Here is a 20,163-nt window from a genome sequence, read left to right on the forward strand (position 1 = left end):
GTTTAGTATGAATTTGCAGCATTGATAGCAATTCTTAGCCGCGGGGACATTAAGCGAAGTTTAAGGGTTAACAATCAGTGCTGTATATTTATGACTAAAGCTGTGTCTCTGAAAACATTTTGTCCTTTGAGTTTTAGAGCTGTAATTTGACTGTAGGGGAAGGCAGGTTGGTGTTCACTGCTGTTAGCCAATTAGAGGCGATATGTTTGCATTTATGAATATTTCAGTAAAATAAAGCAGGGCTAAATAGAAACACCGGAGATGTTTTTTTTCCACACAAAAACGGCTCACACTGCATTCACTCATACTAGAAACAACAACTAGACCAGGGGTGTCCAAACTACGGCCTGCGGGCCATTTGCGGCCCGTTTCCTTTTTTGGAGCGGCCCGCGAGGTATTTTAGAAATAGAATGAAAGTTGGCCCGCTGTTAAGCAGGTTTTTATAATGTGAGATTCAAAGTTTGAACGCTAGGTGTCAGAAACGGGCCAAAGAGTCTAAAAGTGAAAAGAGTGCGCATTTCTAGCGCAAAAATTCGGGTCAAAGAGTCTAAAAGCGGAGAGAGTGCGCATTTCTAGCGCAGAAAATCGGGCCAAAGAGTCTAAAAGCAGAGAGAGTGCGCATTTCTAGCGCAAAAAATCGGGTCAAAGAGTCTAAAAGCAGAGAGGGTGCGCATTTCTAGCGCAGAAAAACGGGTCAAAGAGTCTAAAAGTTGCCGTAATTAAGGAGTTTAATATTAAGAGACATCATGAAATTAAACATCAATTTGAAAAATCTTAGTTTACACAACACTGTCAAAGATAAAGAAAGTAAGTCAAGTAAAATGGTGTGTAAATGAAAGTAATCAGGAAAATGTATTATTTAAAGTGGTATATTTCATTATTTGTTTTATTACAGAGTCTGTGGCCCGTGACTTCAAATATATTTCTCCTTCTGGCCCCCAACAAAAAAAAAAGTTTGGACACCCCTGAACTAGACTGTTTAAAATGAATTTGCATTGGTGTGATGCATCTCCTTCTCTAACCAATATAGTGTTTCAACACACAGTCTGACTGAACCGCAGAGTGTGATACACAGTCAGTGAGGGTTACACAGATTCTGCTGCTTCAGCTTCTGTAAAACACGTTTCCTCACCGCTGTCCTCACACGACTGGAACTGCGGAGGTCAAACCAGGCGATTATGAACACAGTGTTCCCTCCTGAGACAGTGGGAGAGGTTCATCCAGCACACACCAGTTTTACCACAACATCAAAGGAACAATATGAACAAAATCACTGCAAGCAACTCCACTTTCAAAACAACTTTAAGAGTTGTGTGTGCGCGCTTCACCCCATCCTCCCCAGATGTGACGCTCACTTGGGTTGCCAGGTGGAGGAAAATGTACCTACACAAACAAACACAAGAGGAGTTTCAGTTTCGGTCATTATTCTGTCGTGCTGGTTGCTGCCGAGGTAATAAACAGCTGTGGCCCATCTGCTCCTTTACTGTGACTGACTGATTGATGAGTAACTGACTGGTAAGTTTACATTAGCATTTTGTAGCATGACAGTGTTAGCCAGCACTTACTACCTTCATAACCCAGCTGCACACTGACCACAAGAGAGTATTACTGCAATGGCTGCAGCACACTGTGTGTGCCTGTATTTGTATTCCATACCTGGCAACCCGGGGTGTGGAAATTGAACAGGGGAATGGGCAGTGGCTGGGTTAGATCAGAGGCTAAAGCACAATCATATTTCCTCTTTGTATCAAACAATTAAAAAAAAAAAAAAAAAAAAAAGAACTGCAAACTGGCAGAGGCTCTGCTGTCAAGAGATGCTAGAACTTAAACTTAGCATGTTTCCTTAATATCTAATCACACGCCTATCACTGTATCAGTTAGTACAGAAAATAAAACATTTATTATTATTCCTAAACAAATATGTATGTGACAAAATGTCATTTTGGTGGTGTGTGTGCAAGTGGATCAGACTGTGTTTAATCTCTCACTGTCCTCCACTCTATTACACACTCCTACCTCCAGCTGAAACAAGTCAAGTCAAGTCAAGTGGCTTTTATTGTCAGTACATCTGAGTACAGGTACACAGTGTAATGAAATTACGTTCCTCCGGAACCATGGTGCAACATGGAACAACAAGCAATAAACAACATAAAGTGCAGGAGTGACGACAGTGCAACATAAAATATAAAATTATAACACTAAATAACAATAAATACAATAAATACAAAAGACGAGACAATTTAAAGACAGGACAGTGCAGTACCGGTGCTGTATAATAAAGTGTATAGTGAGGATAAGGTGCAGAGATGTGTAACATACTGTAACATATAGAACATATATAATCACAGCAGTTACTGAGGTAGAGAGTTTATAGTTTTTGAGAGTGGCACCAAATATTGCTGATAGGAATAAAGACGAGTCTCTGTGTGCTGAGTGTGTGTGTGAAGTTCAGTCTTTGTGTGTGTAAAGGGTGGTGGTGGGGGGGTTACAGTTCAGTTTTGTGTGAGTGGGTTGGGTCTGTGGTAGGTGGGGTGGGGTTCAGCTCTGTCTCTGTGTGTTGAGGAGTCTGACTGCCTGGTGGATGAAGCTGTTGCAGAGTCTAGTAATGGAGGCTCAGATGCTCCTGTATCTTGTAGATAAAAAAAAGTCAGTAATAGGATATCTGAATCTGTTGCTGCACAGTTTAGTGTTGGTCGTCCTCTAGTCCTTCATCACTGTTCATTTACTGTGGATGGACTTTATTCTCAGTCAGTTTTGACAGTGAGGTTTTTAAAAGCTTCAGCAGCACTGCTGTGTCTGATCACTTTACACAAAAACTAGAGACAATGTTTTTGTGCGACAGTGATCTATATATCGTCACTGTTCAATGAAAAACACATATCTCCATTTTTGTCGATTTTTAGTTTACTACATAATTTGAACAGAAACTGTCCTTTACACTGTGCCAAACATTTTTGATAAACGGACCAATACAAACTCTTCAAAATGACCTGAAATAAACTCTTTTTACATTGACTTCCATTGAAAGTTTACCTTTTTTTTCTCTCCTGTAAATTTGCAGTTTTGGAGAAAAGTGTTTTTCATTGGACGATTCATCAGCGACGATACACAGGTATATACATAGTCCTGCATGTTTTGTTGTCTCTATGGTTGTATATAATCTCTGTCACCGGACAGATCCGTCCACCTAAGCTGTTGTTATTTTGATACGGCATGTAAAAATACCACAGTGTGACCTGTGCACTGATCAATGTCACAAAGTCTTTTAGAACAGTACTGCATTACTGTGCTGAACATGCAGAGAGATCCATTACTGCCAGTTTCACAGAATTTATGGGGAACTTAATGTCTGTTTCTCCTCTGTCACAAACCACCAACTCAATATCACCCTCACTGATGTTTCCCTGATAAAACCTGAGGAAGGGAAACTTGTGTACTGTCAGTATTATCTGCTCCACTGGCTTGTTTTGAAAGTGCTGCTGAATGTGGGTCAGAACATAAGCAATTATCTTCCTGTGCAGTGAGCCCACTGTTCCTGTCCTCAGAGCGCCGCTCAGAACTAAACACCAGCTCAGCGGTTCTGAAGCGCAGCGAGGCGGCAGAGGCCCAACAGTGATGATGATGATGATGATGATAGAGATGAGCGCTCTTTTGTAATGTGCAAAGGAGTTGGAGCTGTCCTCAAAAATACATTCATCTCTGGAGTCACCAGAGGACCCACTTATATATCCTACATCCCACTAAAGAGGATATAGTTTGTAAAACTCACTTATCTATCCAACTTTTTTTGTGAATCAGCTAACAGAGTTTGGTTTCAGGAATCATATACTTCTATGAGTCTGGCTCCACCCCTCACCTGTCCACCAGAGCCCCACCCACTAGATCAGTTGAAGAAACAGCATTTTGACCTGTTGGTTTTATGAGCATCATGCATAAGACAATGAGCACTATGATTAATGAGCTTATTTTATAGAATGCAAACAATTTGGTCGCTTGTGCAACGTAATTTCTCAATAATGCAACCAAAGACAGTGTGCAATCAGCTCTTATAGATGATACATACAACCCACCCAAGGTCCACAATAAAAGAGGCACTAAACCCTAACCCATATTTCTGTTTGTGAACTTTTACGGTTCTAGCTTAAAATAAATAAATAAATAAATAAATAAATAAAAAGTGACCTGTAAAGCCGTTTAAATTTTTTGGACAAAAGTTTGCCCCACCCCTAAACCCATACATCACCCAGTGCCCCTCCCAAACTAGTCCTCCCATTTTTAGCATTTTAATTATGAGTCAGATAAAATTAGGGGATTTAGTGCCCTTTTAACCTCTAAGTTAACTACATTCTACACCTACTTGATAGATAGATGTATATCTGACTCAGTGTTTAGATAGACAGGTGAATAAACGAATTACTATCTGTTTTAAAATACAGAGGAATACATTAATTAATATCTGTTTGCATAGTCAGGTGAATAAATTAATTACTATTTTGCATGGATAGACAGGGGAATACATTAATACATTTCTGTTTGGATAGACAGGTGAATAAATTAATTACTATTTTGGATGGACATACAAGTACATTAATTAATTACTATTTGTTTTACACTAGACAGGTGAAAAAATTAATTAATATTGGTTTAGACCAGGGGTATCCAAACTGCGGCCCGCAGGCCATTTGCGGCCCGTTTCCTTTTTTGGAGCGGGTATTTTAGAAATACAATGAAAGTTGGCCCGCTGTTAAGCAGGTTTTTATAATGTAAGATTCAAAGTTTGAACGCTAGGTGTCAGAAACGGGCCAAAGAGTCTAAAAGTGGAGAGAGTGCGCATTTCTAGCGCAGAAAAACGGGGCAAAGAGTCTAAAAGTGGAGAGAGTGCGCATTTCTAGCGCAGAAAAACAGGGCAGAGTGTCTAAAAGCGGAGAGAGTGCGCATTTCTAACTCAGAAAAACGGGGCAAAAGAGTCTAAAAGCGGAGAGAGTGCGCATTTCTAACGCAGAAAAACCGGGCAAAGAGTCTAAAAGCGGAGAGAATGCACATTTCTAGCGCAGAAAAACAGGGCAAAGAGTCTAAAAGCGGAGAGAGTGCGCATTTCTAGCGCAGAAAAACAGGGCAAAGAGTCTAAAAGCGGAGAGAATGCACATTTCTAGCGCAGAAAAACAGGGCAAAGAGTCTAAAAGTTGCCGTAATTAAGGAGTTTAACATTAAGAGACATCATGAAATTAAACACCAATTTGAAAAATCTTAGTTTACACAATACTGACAAAGATACAGATAGTAAGTCAAGTAAAATGGTGTGTAAATGAAATAATCAGGAAAAAAAGTATTATTTAAAGTGGTATATTTCATTATTTGTTTTATTACAGAGTCTTTGGCCCGTGACTTCAAATATATTTTCTCCTTCTGGCCCCCAACAAATAATAGTTTGGACACCCCTGGTTTAGACAGACAGGTGAGTAAATTAATTACTATTTGGTTGGATAGACAGAAAAATATATATATGTTTATATGTAGGGATATATGGATGAACAGAAGATGCGCCCCCAAAACTCTAAGAGTCTCACCTGCTGTCCAACAACAGTAAAACCAATCAACTTCAGCCAACTAGGAACTCTCTCCTCAGGTTTAAAATCTTTAAGATTATCTTATCTCTCAGATTTATCTGATTTCTTTTTGAAGTTTTACCTCCTGTAAGCTCTTCTCGATCTCTCCGGCTTTGATCACGATGGGTCCTCTGACCGCGTACTCCACAGCCTTCACCTGCGGGTTCAGCGTCTCCATGGTCAGGGTCTTGTCCCTGGCCTTCCGGTTCACCAGCGCGGCTGCAGCGAATGCTGCTGGAGCTCCAGCCGCGTTGTAGCGCTTCACCCCGGCCGCCGGGAGCCTCAGGCCGCCGCGGTTCGGTCGCTTGGCCGGTGGCGGTGCTGACAGAGCGGGGCAGGGATCCAGCGCTCCGGCCATCAGAGAGCGGGCGGCCACGGACTGCAGTCTGTGCATGATCAGCGCGGACAGGAGAATGGAACTAAAGGATCAGTTTTAGACTATCTAGAACCAGAACACGGGTTCTGTTCACGGAGCAGCGAACGCGCGCGAGAGAAAGCGGAAAAAACCCGGTCAAGCACTGGACACCAGCCGCCACTGGCTCTCATACACACAACACACACTCACACGCCCACCCGGCACCACTCTTTCATCAGCCCATGCCCGCGCTGGAGTGTTTTTCCTTCACACTGGGAAATGTAGTTCTTAGTGTTGCGCAAACCCATGTCTTTACTTTGGCTTGGTGACGATTCAGGACTACATTACCCATAAAGCACTGCGCTTTTTGGGCACGTCACTGCTGGTTAGAGTTTCATCAGCTGGAGTTAAAAAAAAAAAAAGTCTAACATAACCCAATTGCTGCGATTAATCGTACCTAATCACGATTTATTGCATTTTTCTTTTAAAACTTTTACTAATAGATTTTATTCAGATTATATTTTGTGAACAGTGTACAAGCTAAATATAAAACATCAAAAACATAAATGCAAAATATAAAAAAATACAGTGGAAAAAATGTATCCATAAGGTTCAGATTTTTGATCTATAAAAAACAGTTCACGTTTTAAAGTTAATTAAAGTACGATAATTAAGTTGTACTATTACGAGATTAAAGTCAAAATATTAAAAGTTAACAAAAGTTAATAAAAGTATGGTAATAAAGTCGTAATATTATGAGATTAAAGTCGTCATATTACAAGAGTAAAGTTGTAATATTATGAGGTAATAACTTGTAGTAAAATGCAGTAATAGCTTGCATAATATTCTTTACAGTAAATTTGATCTTGATATATTTTTTTCTTACACAGACAGTCATCTTCTGTAAAAGGTTTATCTGCTTTATTCATTTTTCATTCATATTACTCTATTTATGTTTCTTTTGGTCGAACTAAAATAATGTTTTTACTTTAATCTTGTAATATTACGATTTTAATCTTGTAATATTGTGACTTTATTCGTTTTTTATTTTTTTTAAAGAAGGGTTTCTTTAGAATGTTAGGGGATTGAGAAGAGTTATATCCTGTTTCAGTTAAAACAATTGTGCTATGCAAGTCATTTTAGTGTTTTAGCAATTGAAAAGGGAATTGCGTCATTACAAAGTGGTACAGGCTTTACTTTTCCAACTTTTTTTAATCTGTTGCAGGCCTAAAATGCAGGAAGGGATTATTATTATTAATTTAAATAAACTGAGCAGACAAAACATAAAATATGTTGGGTTCATACTCGGTGCCAGACACCTTCAAAGATCTTGTGGAGTCCACGAATTGAAGGACTTTTACAGTATTAAGCAGCCAGGTGGTTTTAATATTATGGCTGATCTGTGTAAAATTATATATAGAGAGAGAGAGTGTGTGTATGTGTGTGTGTGTGCGCGCGCAATTTCAGTAATACATTAAACACTGCCATCTAGTGGACAAACAGCATAATAACCACAGTGACATCAATATGCTTTGTATGCAGGAAATAATGCATAAGTCAAAGCTGTGAATTTGTTCAGATTTTATAACAGCTTAATCAAATACGTAATATTCACCTTCAACTTTCGGTTTGGGCGCCCCTGGTATAATGTGTATACACTGCCTGGCCAATAAAAAAAAGCGTTCACCTGGATTTAAGTAAGTAAATGATGTGGGGTTCGTTGATGCTGCAGTTGGTCTGCAGGTTTAGGTTCAGCAACAGTATGTGCTGAAAGAATGAGGTCAGCTGACTACCTGAATATACTGAATATAGACCAGGTTATTCCATCAATGGACTTTTATATTTCTTCCCTGATGACACGCCCATATTTCAAGATAACAATGCCAGGATTCAGAGTCCAGACCTTAACCTCATTGAGGATCTTTGGGATGTGCTGGAGAAGACTTTGTGTAGTGGTCAGACTCTACCATCATCGATGCTGCAAGATCTTGGTGAAAAATTAAAGCAAAACACTGGATTGCAATAAAAGTGGTGACATTGCTGAAGCTTATCGAAATGATGCCACACCTGTTTTACACTCTATACCTCTATTTTTTTTTATCTTTGTATATATATTTATATTTGTAGTGTAGATTTGTTTGTATTGTCTCTATAAACTACATTTTCAAGCCCTTGTTTTTTTAACAAGGGGCTACTCTCTCTCTCTCTCTCTCTCTCTCTCTCTCTCTCTCTCTCTCTATCTCTCTCAGTACTGTAATGTGTTGCAGTATTAATAATCCTGCATTAATCCTGATGTTATTAATGGGTAATAATTAGTTATTAATATATTAATAATGTCTCTCGTGCTCCACTGATCAGAACTCCTGTCTCTCCTATTGTTCCTGCACCACGTGACGCAGCAGAGCGCGGGCAGTGCGCATGCTCCGTGCGGGTCACACAGAGGAAGTGAGTGTGTGTGTGTGTTTGAGCGGGTGTGTGTGCGCGCGTATGTATATGTATATGCAGAGTGTAGTGCGCATGCGCAGGCTTACTGCAAGAGAATGGGAAAGCGTATGGAGGAGTTTTCATTTCGGCTGGATGTGAGTGTGTGAGTCTGTGTGTCTGTGTCTGTGAGAGTTGTGGGGATTGGTGTAAGGCTGGCATTTTATTGAGGAGTGTGTGTGTGTGTGTTTGAGGCAGAGAGAGCTGGAGTGTGTGTGAGAGAAAGAGAGCTAGTGTGTGTGTGTGTGTGTGTGTGTGTGTGTGTGTGTGTGTGTGATAGAGAGAGAGAGAGAGAGAGAGAGAGCTATAGTGTGTGAGTGAATGAGAGAGAAAAAGAGCTAGTGTGTGTGTTTCTGTGTGTGAGAGATAGATAGAACAAGAGGTTATGAGAGAGAGCTACAGTGAGTGAGTGAGTGTGTGAGTGTGTGTGTGTGTTAGAGAGAGAGAGCTTGTGTGTGTGTGTGTGTGTGTGTGTGTGTGTGTGTGTGTGTGTGTGAGAGAGATGATTTGTGCTCGTGCTGGCCTGTAGTTGGAGTATATCCTCTAATACACACAAGGACTTTTAATCATGTCTACAAATAAAGTGAAGAAAGTGAAGATGGCCACCAAATCCTGCCCGGAATGTGACCAACAGGTGAGATATTAGTATTATTAAATAATTGATAATTAATTTGAATTAATTATTGCACTAATTTAATTAAAATGAGAAGTTGTGAATGCTGAAGCTGCAGCTCTCACACAAAGCAGCAAACTTAATGCATGCATGTGTGTGTGTGTGTGTGTGGCACTCCATATTGTGTGTGTGTGTGTGTGAGAGAGAGAGAGAGAGAGAGTGAGAGATACTCTACAGTACCCATTATGTCACTGCTACCCATTATATATTAGCTAGGCCTTTCTGCAGCGCGTGTCTTTCATCTGTATCCAGTGTGTGTTAGTGTGTATTGTTATCAGTGTTAGTGTACTGTATATACTGTGTTTATATGAGAGGGTATGACGCTGCTGGGGAACATACGGGTCCTGTAGCGGCTGCTCTTTGTTTTATTGTAAATATGAAGACAGAAAAACCCCAGAGCACACTTACAGCTTTAATCTGAATTATTTAGAATCGATTCAGCACTGAATAATGACCTCTCTCTCTCTCTCTCTCTCTCTCTCTCTCTCTCTCTCTCTCTCTCTCTCTCTCTCTCTCTCTCTCTCTCTCTCTCTCTCTCTCTCTCCCTTTCTCTCTCTCTTATATAATTTACTTACACACACATCTGTTTATCTCATTCAGGACTCAAGCTGCCTCTGTTGGCAGTTATAATATGAATATATTAACATTACTATTATTTGTATTATTTTTTAAATATTGATATAATTCTACATATAAATACAATATTTTTTTATGGCATACAGTTCTATTCTATTTTCTTAGTAACTATATAACCTATAACTTTTATTACAATTACAATTTACATAATTGTGTTATTATTTTCATTCTTAACATTGTTTAGACTCGATTGTGTTGCAAATTATTGGACAAATAATACAAATATATGTACAAAACCATAAGATATTACTATATTACACAGACAAATGTATATAATAGAATAAGAATAGTGTTTCAAAGAAAAAAAATGTTCTTCAAAATATATTTACATTTTTTTAATGTATTACCTCTGTGTATCAAATATTGGAGTATAATGAATGATTGAGCAGGTATATTTTATTAATTATGACCTATTTTGAGGTGCATGTCAGTATCCCTCTTTCTTTCTCACCTTTTCTTTCTCTGTCTGTCTGTCTCTTTCTCTCCCCTTTCTATGTCTCTCTCTTTCTTTCTTTCTTTCTTTCTTTCTTTCTTTCTTTCTTTCTTTCTTTCTTTCTTTCTTTCTTTCTTTCTTTCTTTCTTTCTTTCTTTCTTTCTTTCTTTCTTTCTTGCTCTCTCTCCCTCCGTCTCTCTCTCCCTCCGTCTCTCTCTCTGCCGCTGGGAGTGATGTTATCAGAGATCAGGAATCTGGATCAGAATCAGGTTTTATTTAGTGCTGTAGTTTCATGTGCAGACGAGCACAGAGTGTCTGCTCTAAAGCTCAGACTGATTTTACTGTGTAGCTTTAACACACACACACACATTCAGCAGCTTACTGGAGAGAGAAAGCTCAGGAGAAACAAAATATTATTTTTTGGAATCATGAATTTAAAGTTGAGTAAGCATATATTTGGTATGTTTTGAGACTTACATTGCTGATTTTTATCTGATTTATCTGGTTAGATTAATTAGCTGTATCTGTAGATGTGTATTAAAATGTGCAGCAGTGTGTCTGTATAGAGGAAGTGATTCGTTTACCCATCAGCAAAGCATGACATTTGACTGGATGCCCACAAATGACAGAGTTACAACTGCATAAACAGTTTATATCATGAATGTCATTAAAGTAACATTTAGAATGTGATTCTTATTTTTACTCCACTGATCATTTAGGACACTGTGTAGGTTTATAATTACAGACTCTAGTTCTGTATCTATTTCTCTGTATACCGGTACTTTATTATTATCCTACCACAGGAGAGAAAACCACCACAGATTTGGGTGGTGGGTCATTATTCTCAGCACTGCAGTGATTAGCACTGATTAGCATGGTGGTGGTGGTGTATGAGGTGTTGGTGTGTGTTGTGCTGGTGGTACAGTAAGTGGACCAGGTGTAGCAGCAGTGCTGCTGGAGTTTTTAAACACTGTGTTTAATCACTTAATCACTGTCCTCCACTCTATAATAAACACTCATACCTACAACTGAAACACCTTGTATATAAAGTAAAGTCAAAGACAGAAGATCTGAATCTGTTGCTGCACAGTTTACATGGTTGGTTGTCCTGTAGTCCTTCATCTGAAGCTGCAGGATGCTGGTTACAGGACACTGTTGGACACTGACTATTTTCAGTCAGTCAGCAGAGGCACTGACGTGTTTAAAAACTCCAGCAGCACTGCTGCTGTATCTGATCCACTCACTCTATTAGCAGCACAACACACACTAACACCTCATACACCTCCTCTACCATGCTAATCAGTGCTAATCACTGCAGTGCTGAGAATAATAATGATCCGACTCCCAAATGATGATAATCATAGTAGCTGCTCTGTGGTGGTTTTCTGTCCTGTGGGGTCCTGAACATTGAGAAACAGGGGGAAAGGAGTAGTGCTGGGCGATATGGGAAAAACCATATATTACGATATGTAATTTTTTATATCACGATATAGATATATATCATCATATACCGCATTTAAGTATGTTTTTAGTTATTCTTCGAAAAATATGACAAAATAATTTCATTGCTCACTTTTTCCCAACTTTATTTCAAAGTGACATTAAACCAAACGTTCACAAATGAGAATTACTACCTTTTAGTGCAGCAATAAATATATGTATCAAATGAAAACAGATGAGGTAGATGCAGTAGCTATTTATTTCAAAAAAACGTAAAGCAGCGTCATGTTGCAAAACCACATTATGAAGCTCTTTTCGCAAAGATTACTTCATTATCACTTATATTATATTATTTCATCGTAGCCTACTTTTATATATTTGCAAGAATAATTGATGAAATTACTGTAGAAACGGTAGGGATGATAGAAGGTAAGTAGCACGATAGACACTTTTCTATTGTCCTCACAATATTTATCGTCATTTAGCACTAGAAAGGAGGATAATAAAGTCCATATATTGTATTATAATGTATAGCTAGTGTATAGAGTTCTAATCTGATTGATTTCTGTCTGATCTGATCTCTCTCTCTCTATGACTCAGATTCCTGTAGCGTGTAAGTCCTGCCCGTGTGGCTACGTCTTCATCAGCCGGAAGCTTCTGAACGCTAAGCTGAGCGAAAGATCTCCTCCTGGTTTCGGTAAATACCCGTCTTTCACCTCTCTGAACCACCATGTTTATTCTTGTGATTAGTTCTGAAAGAGTATGGCTGTGATGCCGCTGCTCCACGACTGTGACCACACATCACTGAAACTGTACATTTGGGTCATTTGCTGGAGCTACGCCCACATTCCATCCAAAGCAAGCAGAGAAATCTTGAATTAATTAGCAGTACAGCTCTCCAGCAAGGGTTTATTTGGAGCTTGAATGGCACTTCATTTGGGCGTGGTGTCCTAACACTTTTGAAACTGCTGTGTGAGAGGTGTTCGTGTTTGCACAGCAGTGTGGGACCCGAGTTTATGACACTATTAACTGCTATTAACTAGAAACCGTTTGGTCTTAATAATGAAATTGATACATTAAAGAATGCAACATGAAGGAAGAACTTTGAAGAGTTTGTCATATGCACAATAAAATGGACGATCAAATTCTTACTTTGCTAGTCCTCCATTGACATGATCAACGAGACAAAACAAACAAACAAACAAAAAAAAAACACCATTTTTAAAGACCAATCGGAATTCGTATGGTCATGAAAAACCTGGAAATGTCATGGAATTTGAACATAGCAATTTCCAGTCCTGGATAAATTTGGGGAAAAATAAAAACGCCCATAAAGTTTTGGAAAATTAATGGGAATTTAAATCATTTTCTCATTTAATTACAATTTAAAAAAATAATAATAATTTCATAATTTACTTTAAATTAGCTAGCTGGCTGCATGGGTCCTACTCTGACTGGAGTTTCAGCTGTACTATAACTGCTTTTGAATTTACACAGAAATAAAAATTATAATTTAATGCTGTCTAGCTTCATCCAGACAAATTTAAGGCATGTGAAGAAATGCTATTCAGCTAGTAAACTGTGTGTTATTTTTTATTTTTTTTAAGTTTTTTTAATCCATTTTGGGTAAGCTAAAGGCCTTCTATGTAAAAACTATATATTTTTTTCATGAATTTTTAATGGTATTCATGTCTGTACTGATGTTTTAAAGATATGAATGTATGGTCATGAGAATTTGCAGTAAAGGCATGACAAAAAAAACGTTATGGAAATTAATTGTTTAAAAAGTGTATAAACCCTGCCAATTAACACTAGGAGATTAAAGACCAGCGCATGCCTCCTTCGATACATGTGAATTCAGACCCTGCCTCTCTTTCGGAACTTAAGTTGATGTAGCATTACTGGGTAGGAAAGTGCCAGACCCCCATGTCTAAAATCTCAGCTAACAGACGCCTGTGCTAACTATCTACCCAGAGAGAACAGCATGAACAACTGTACTCTCTCTCGGACTCTGGCTGCCGATGGCAAGCAGCATGAACTGCGATTCGAACTGGTGATCCGATTTAAAGAGGTTAATCCGAGTTAAAGAAACAATAGACATGTAAGAAATACAGCACTTTTAGCTGATGCTCTCAACAGGCTTACAATGCATTACAATAGTGTTTCTCATGTAAAGAAATCACTATTTTTACACCATTAACAAACTCAAAGTAGCTCCACACTAAACTGATATTTAAAATGAGAGCACTAAGAGCTTTGAAAGTGCACAGATAGTTTAAATAGTTAAAACACTGTTTATACACAGTTCTCATCTTGAAATTAAGTCACAATAATTAATTATGTGGAAATGCATGAATATGAACAAGAGAACCTCAGCAGCAGCTGGAATTTATGCATTTAAAGCAAAATGCAAATCATACTTAATATAATAATATAATTAATACAGTTAATTAACAAAATTGGCAACTTTACAGGAGAAAAAGCAAAAGAGTGATCATTTATTTTTATAAAAAGTAAATTTGAAAGCATTGCTAATTGTTAGGGGTGTGACGTGAGATTAAAACGTGACGATATTTCTCTTCAGGCTTAAACCTGTCTTGCAGGGGGGGGGGGGGGCGGGGGGGACAGTTAAGTGTGGGCTTTTTAAGAGGGATCTGGCAACCCTCTAGCGATAGCGATAGAGTATGATGGCTGCATTTTGATCGCTGCATTTTGGCTCCAGTGGAAACAATAAACGGTAACAGAGTGACCAACAAGACACAAACCATATATAAATACTGTAAGTAAATCCTACACGTGACTGTTTGATAGGCAGCTGTACTAATCCCTTAGCTCTGTACTGTATTTAAAAACATGTTCTGTCTCTGTTTACACTTCAAGCATAGCCTTAATATGACTGGTTATGGTTCTGCATAGTTAAATTACAAGAGATTTAGGAGAAAAAAACACAAACCATAGTCTTAATATGACTGGTTGTGGTTTGCACTTATTGTTTGCACTATATAAGAAAAGTTTTATTTTTATTTGTTATTCTTATTTCTATTTCTTATAGAATCGATGTGTGAGAGAAACTAGTCTGTTAAGTTTAAGTTATGTGATTTTGTCAAATAAAACTCTAGTTTTGAAGCCATTTTTCATTTTTGTCGTTTTCTTTAAAATTTTATTTTTAAATCTGGACTCGTCTCGTTCTCGTGAACCCAATATCGTCTCTCGTCGCGTCTCATGATATTAGTGTCTCGTCACACCCCTACTAATTGTCAATTCAACATGAAATTTAGAAACAATATAAAGAACATTTAGCATTCACATTATGACAAAAAAAAAGGTCATACAAGTATTTAGTCCAGCATCACTATTAAAGCTTATAAAGAAGCACCAATCAGAAAGAGGGTCCTGAGTCAGCAGGTTGAGTGTAGAACCTGAACAGAGTGGTTTAGTGCTGCAGTCGGGTCTGGCTAAAATTGCAGTTTGCTTGAGTGAGTAGGGTTGAGTGGATTGGGGGATGGGATCACTAATTCCTGTCTGAAAAGCTCTACTCCCCCCACCCCCCCTCACACTCCCGCCCTCCCTCCTCCTACATATCAGATGGAGCATTTAGACCTGGTCCTCACAGGCCTCACCAACTTTCAGAAAAAGTCACCCTCATTCAGTTCAGTGCAGCTGCATTCAGGCCTGTTACCATTACACTGCCTTTTTACATTAATTACATTATATTACAGTCATTTTAAGACATTTTCAAGGCAAATGGTTTAGTGATAATATAACACAGCCTAATAAGGCAGTAATTTTTTTGTTTAAATATCCAATTTTTAATTTTATTTAGTAAGAACATTTAAATACTATATACACAGACAGCTCTGAAAAAAAAAACAACCACAGTTTCTGAATCAGTTTCCCTGATTTTGCTATTTATAGGTATATGTTTACATAAAATAATACAAATTGTTTTATTCTATAAACTACGGACCACATTTCTCCCAAATTTCAAATAAAAATAGTCATTTAGAGCATTTATTTGCAGAAAATGAGAAATGTCTGAAATAACAAAAAAAGTTTTTAAAAGTTTAGAAATCAATATTTGGTGGAAAAACCCTGGTTGGTTTTTAATCACAGTTTTAAACATGCGTCTTGGCATCATGTTCTCCTCCACCCGTCTTACACACTGCTTTTGGATAACTTTACGCCTTTACTCCTGGTGCAAAAATTCAAGCAGTTCAGTTTGGTTTGATGGCTTGTGATCATCTAATTTCCTCTTGATTATATTCCAGAGGTTTTTAAATTGGTAAAATTAAAGAAACTCATAATTTTTAAGTGGTTTCTTTTCTTTTTTTTTTTTTTTTTTAGAGCTGTATTTACACATTTATAGTTGGTCTCAAAACATTGCTTATTACCATTGCTGGACTCCATTTTTTTCATATTATGTATCACAGTTCACAGTTATAGCTTTAATTACTGCTGCAAATAAAACTTGAAGGAGATCGATTTGGTTCCTATTCTCAACCCCCTGAGGGACAACTCCCACACATGTATACATATTAAATATGAATGTTATATAAGTGATAAATGGCATGTTTTGTAATTTGTAAAAGATTACGGCAGAGGCGTGTGAGAGCTCAGCACGCTCACAGATTACCCAGAACCTTCCTGTTCTGCTTTTGTGTTTGTAGGAAATGAGAGATCACATGTAACGGCAATAATAGTGTTCTTTATTTAATCAGGTTACAGGAATCACTCTTCAGGAGTCACACACTAACTATTTACTGGAATAACTAAAATAAAGGTCCTTTGTTTTGTAGAAGACATATTTTTATTTCAGTAAAGGAGATGTGAATGTACTGTAGTATGAAGTATTATGGTTTTTAATAACTGAGCCACTTTATTCATGATTTTTGTATTTTTAAAAGAGCTATACTCCACACTGGCTGCAATTTGATTGCATCATCAAAATGATTTGGTCTTTTACCTTCCCTTTAGCACCCCTATTTAAACCATTAATGCCACAAATAATAGTAATAAAAATATTACTAATAATAATACAATTATTATCTTATTATAATATTATTGTCACATCATTTTAAATAACAATATTTTTTATATTATTAAAAAAATATTAAAAACGCTACAATAGAAATATAAACTTGCTTAAACATGCTAACACAATTAAAAATAAAAACATAAATCAAGAAAAAAAAATGCTGTTTTTGAGGTTTGCATTCATACTAATGAACTCTTTTTGATGATTGAATTGTAAAATGATCATATGTTGTATGATAAGTCGATAATGTAATTATTGAGAAAGGCCTACCTTAGAGCCACTAAACCCTAAACCATAATATCCATAATATCCTAAACCACATTTTTCATTTTTACATTAATATCTGCATTGTGGTACTTTACAGTAATATTCTAGTCCTGCTTAAAATTTTGCTGTCAGAGGCACACTGATGCTGCAACTAGGGTTGCAGCGGTAACCGGTTTCACGGTATACCATGGTATTAAAATGCACGGTTATCATACCGTGTGTGTTTGCTTATTACCGGTAAAACGCAAGCCAGCGGAGAAAGTCACCTGCGCATGCGCAACTCTGCTCCGCTTCAGCTACTCAGCACACAGCGGTGAGAATGGCAGAAAGTGCATCAGACTAGAGCTTAGATTCTCTGCCCGAACCAGACCTGACCCGAGGACCGACCCGAAATCGGGTCCGTTCGGGCCGAGATTTCCCACCACATTCCTCGGGCCGGGTCGGGTTGGGCTCCAGAAAATAGTCTGAGATGTAGGCATCTGTTTTTTAATTATATATTTTATTTTTAAATAAAGCTCTGGTGTGATAATCACAATGTTAATGCTAAGTAACCAATTATTATTGTTAATGAAAACGAACCAAATAACGAAAACTGAAAGTGAAACTTAACTAACTTATTTATAAGCGCTGTTTTCACTCCCGCAGTTCTACAGCGGGAGGTGTTGTGCCGATTCTGTCCGCGAAGCGGGAGTCGGATTGAGCAGGGAGTCGGATTCGGCATAACAGCGGCAGCGCGGCTGCACCTCGCGGTCCGCGGTGTTAGTTGTAAGCGCTCGCGCTAGCCGCAAAATACGACAGAAAACACTGAGGGAGCTGCAGAATTATGAATTGGACTAAAATGAGCACGAGGAGATAAAAGAGAACCTTTACCTGTGAGTAGCTCACATCAGAACACGCAAATCTCTCTCTCTCTCTCTCTCTCTGTGTCTCTCTCTCTCGCACGTGAACTTCTCCGCACTGTGTTTAGCTGTTCTTAAAAATCATTTTTATTAAATAATAGTTCTATGCTTCTATGTTAGTGTTAATTAACATAATTCTGATCATATTTCGCTCATTCAAACAGCCTGAAAACAGACTTGTAATCTTGTAATCAACAAGCTTGTAATCAATGTGGCCGTAGTCACAGCTAAAGGAGGAAATACATCAAACCTGTTCTCCCATCTCCGAGAACACCACCCCGCTGTGCAGCGCGAAGTATGTGTTCAGTTTATAATTTTACCTAAATAACCTTAATAAAACTTCTTTGTAGTCGTGCACAACCCATGCGGTAAGCGCCCGCAAAAGCGCTGAGTTATCCGAAATTTGGGCACGCAGGTACAGGCGTGAAGTGCGTGCTACGATGGATTCACGTGTCCGTGTAAAGGTGCTCGCCGGACTGGATGTTAAAGACGCCATTCATTTACATGCGTTAATTTTCAAATTCTGACGTGCCTGTTTTTCATATGTTGAAGGTTTTAAGGTGTGAAAGCCTTAAAATAGAAATCTCTATTGTGAGGATCATGTCAGAAATAAATCCCCTCTTTCTGCAGTATCTGGTTATATACCAACTTTTATATATATATATATATATATATATATATATATATATATATATATATATATATATATATATATATATATACACACACTCTTAATACCCTTAAGAGTAGTGGAAAAACATGGTTTCCTTCACCTGATGGTGTAGTTTCTACAATAAATAGTTAATTGAACAAAAAACCTTTGTTGTAATTTCTTTAAGGGTCAGTTTAATAATATATGTAACAAACTGTGATACCGTGATAACCGTGATACCGCGGTATTTTCCGAGACGGTTATCATACCGTGAAAATCTCATACCGTTGCAACCCTAGCTGCAACAGCTGCTCAGCCAATCAGATCTCCCTCCTGCCCTGCTTCTAAACCCATACATCACCCATTGCCCCTCCCAAACTGTCCCTCCCATTTTTAATCCTTTTTTAAATTTGAGCTGAGGGTGGAGTCAGCTAAAATCAAGGGGCTTGGTGCCCCTTTTAAATGTTTGTAGGTCATTTTTACAGAGAGGGATTAAGCTTAGTCAAATAGAAAGTCAAAAATTTAAAAATTAAAACGGCAGTGTAGTCGGGGGCTGTATTCGAAATGGCATACTACATACTACTCGCGTACTAAATCTGCCTAAAGCCAGTATGCAGTACGCAGTATGCGACCAAACTGAGAATCTGTAGTGCACTACAGGTACCCGGATGGTGTACTACTCCGCTCCGATTCCGCAGTGTGCATGGAGAGCTGTCTTCGTGGTGTACTGCATCCCAACATGCATTGCGGCTGGCTCCTCCAGCTCGCTTCAGAAAAAAACAAGATGGTGGCGAGTGCGAGAGATTTTCAAATTATGGAAATATATATATTTTTAAATTAAGGGAATTATTTTGGAAAGTAAAGGCTCACCGCTGTCGAGCCCCTCCGCTGCCGCGCGGCCGGGACCCTCCGCTGCCGCGCCGAGCGCTCTCCGCGGCCGGGACCCTCCGCTGCCGCGGCCGCGCGTTCTCCGCGGCCGGGACCCTCCGCTGCCGCGCCGAGCGCTCTCCGCGGCCGGGACCCTCCGCAGTGTGCAGCAACATACAGTTTTAATAAATTATTCTGTTATTTTAATAAATAATTTCCTCAGTTTTAATAAATTATTCTGTTATTTTAATAAATAATTCCCTCAGTTTTAATAAATTATTCTGTTATTTTAATAAATAATTCCCTCAGTTTTAATAAATTATGTTACTTTAATACATAATTCCCTCAGTTTTAATAAATGATTGTTATTTTAATAAATAAGTCCATCAGTTTTAATAAATTACTCTGTTACTTTAATAAATAATTCCCTCTGTTTTAATAAATCGTTCTCTTTATTTAATAAATAATTCCAATAAATAGTTCTGTTAATTTAATAAATAATTACCTTTGTTTAAAAAATCGTTCTGTTGATTTAATAAATAATTCCCTCAGTTTTACTACATATTTTTCTTTTAAATAAGGGAATGATTTGAATACAAATTAATAAAATTGTTTTACTTGTTTACTTTTATAGTTGAGATTGTGTAAATATGAATAAGAGTTTGTTTAAATGTTTTCTTCTTGATGGTACTTACATAGATGAAAATAGTAATCTACTAAAATAAATAGGAAAACGTATTTAAATATAACTGGAACTTTCTTGGGTTGTTTCTGTTTACAACTCACTGTGAGGAATTCGGAGCACTACAGAGGACTGAC

At 38.0% G+C, this 20,163-nt stretch overlaps 2 protein-coding genes across 2 annotated transcripts in view; one reads left to right on the forward strand and one right to left on the reverse strand.

Annotated features, from left to right (window-relative positions):
• The window catches only part of gpt2 (glutamic pyruvate transaminase (alanine aminotransferase) 2), a 35,802-nt gene extending 29,611 nt beyond the window's left edge, over positions 1–6,191 (reverse strand). Inside the window, exon 1 of the mRNA XM_049471295.1 lies at positions 5,689–6,191. Within this exon, the coding sequence (XP_049327252.1) occupies positions 5,689–6,000 (312 nt within the window). The 5' untranslated portion in view covers positions 6,001–6,191. The remainder of the gene's footprint in view (positions 1–5,688) is intronic.
• A 2,236-nt stretch (positions 6,192–8,427) lies between these two features.
• c23h16orf87 (chromosome 23 C16orf87 homolog) overlaps positions 8,428–20,163 on the forward strand; it is a 30,239-nt gene continuing 18,503 nt past the window's right edge. The window contains exons 1-2 of the mRNA XM_007230385.4: positions 8,428–9,076; positions 12,225–12,321. Coding sequence (XP_007230447.2) covers positions 9,011–9,076; positions 12,225–12,321 — 163 coding nt within the window. The 5' untranslated portion in view covers positions 8,428–9,010. The remainder of the gene's footprint in view (positions 9,077–12,224; positions 12,322–20,163) is intronic.

This window comes from Astyanax mexicanus, chromosome 23 (assembly GCF_023375975.1).
Source record: "Astyanax mexicanus isolate ESR-SI-001 chromosome 23, AstMex3_surface, whole genome shotgun sequence".
Lineage (NCBI taxonomy): Eukaryota > Metazoa > Chordata > Actinopteri > Characiformes > Acestrorhamphidae > Astyanax > Astyanax mexicanus.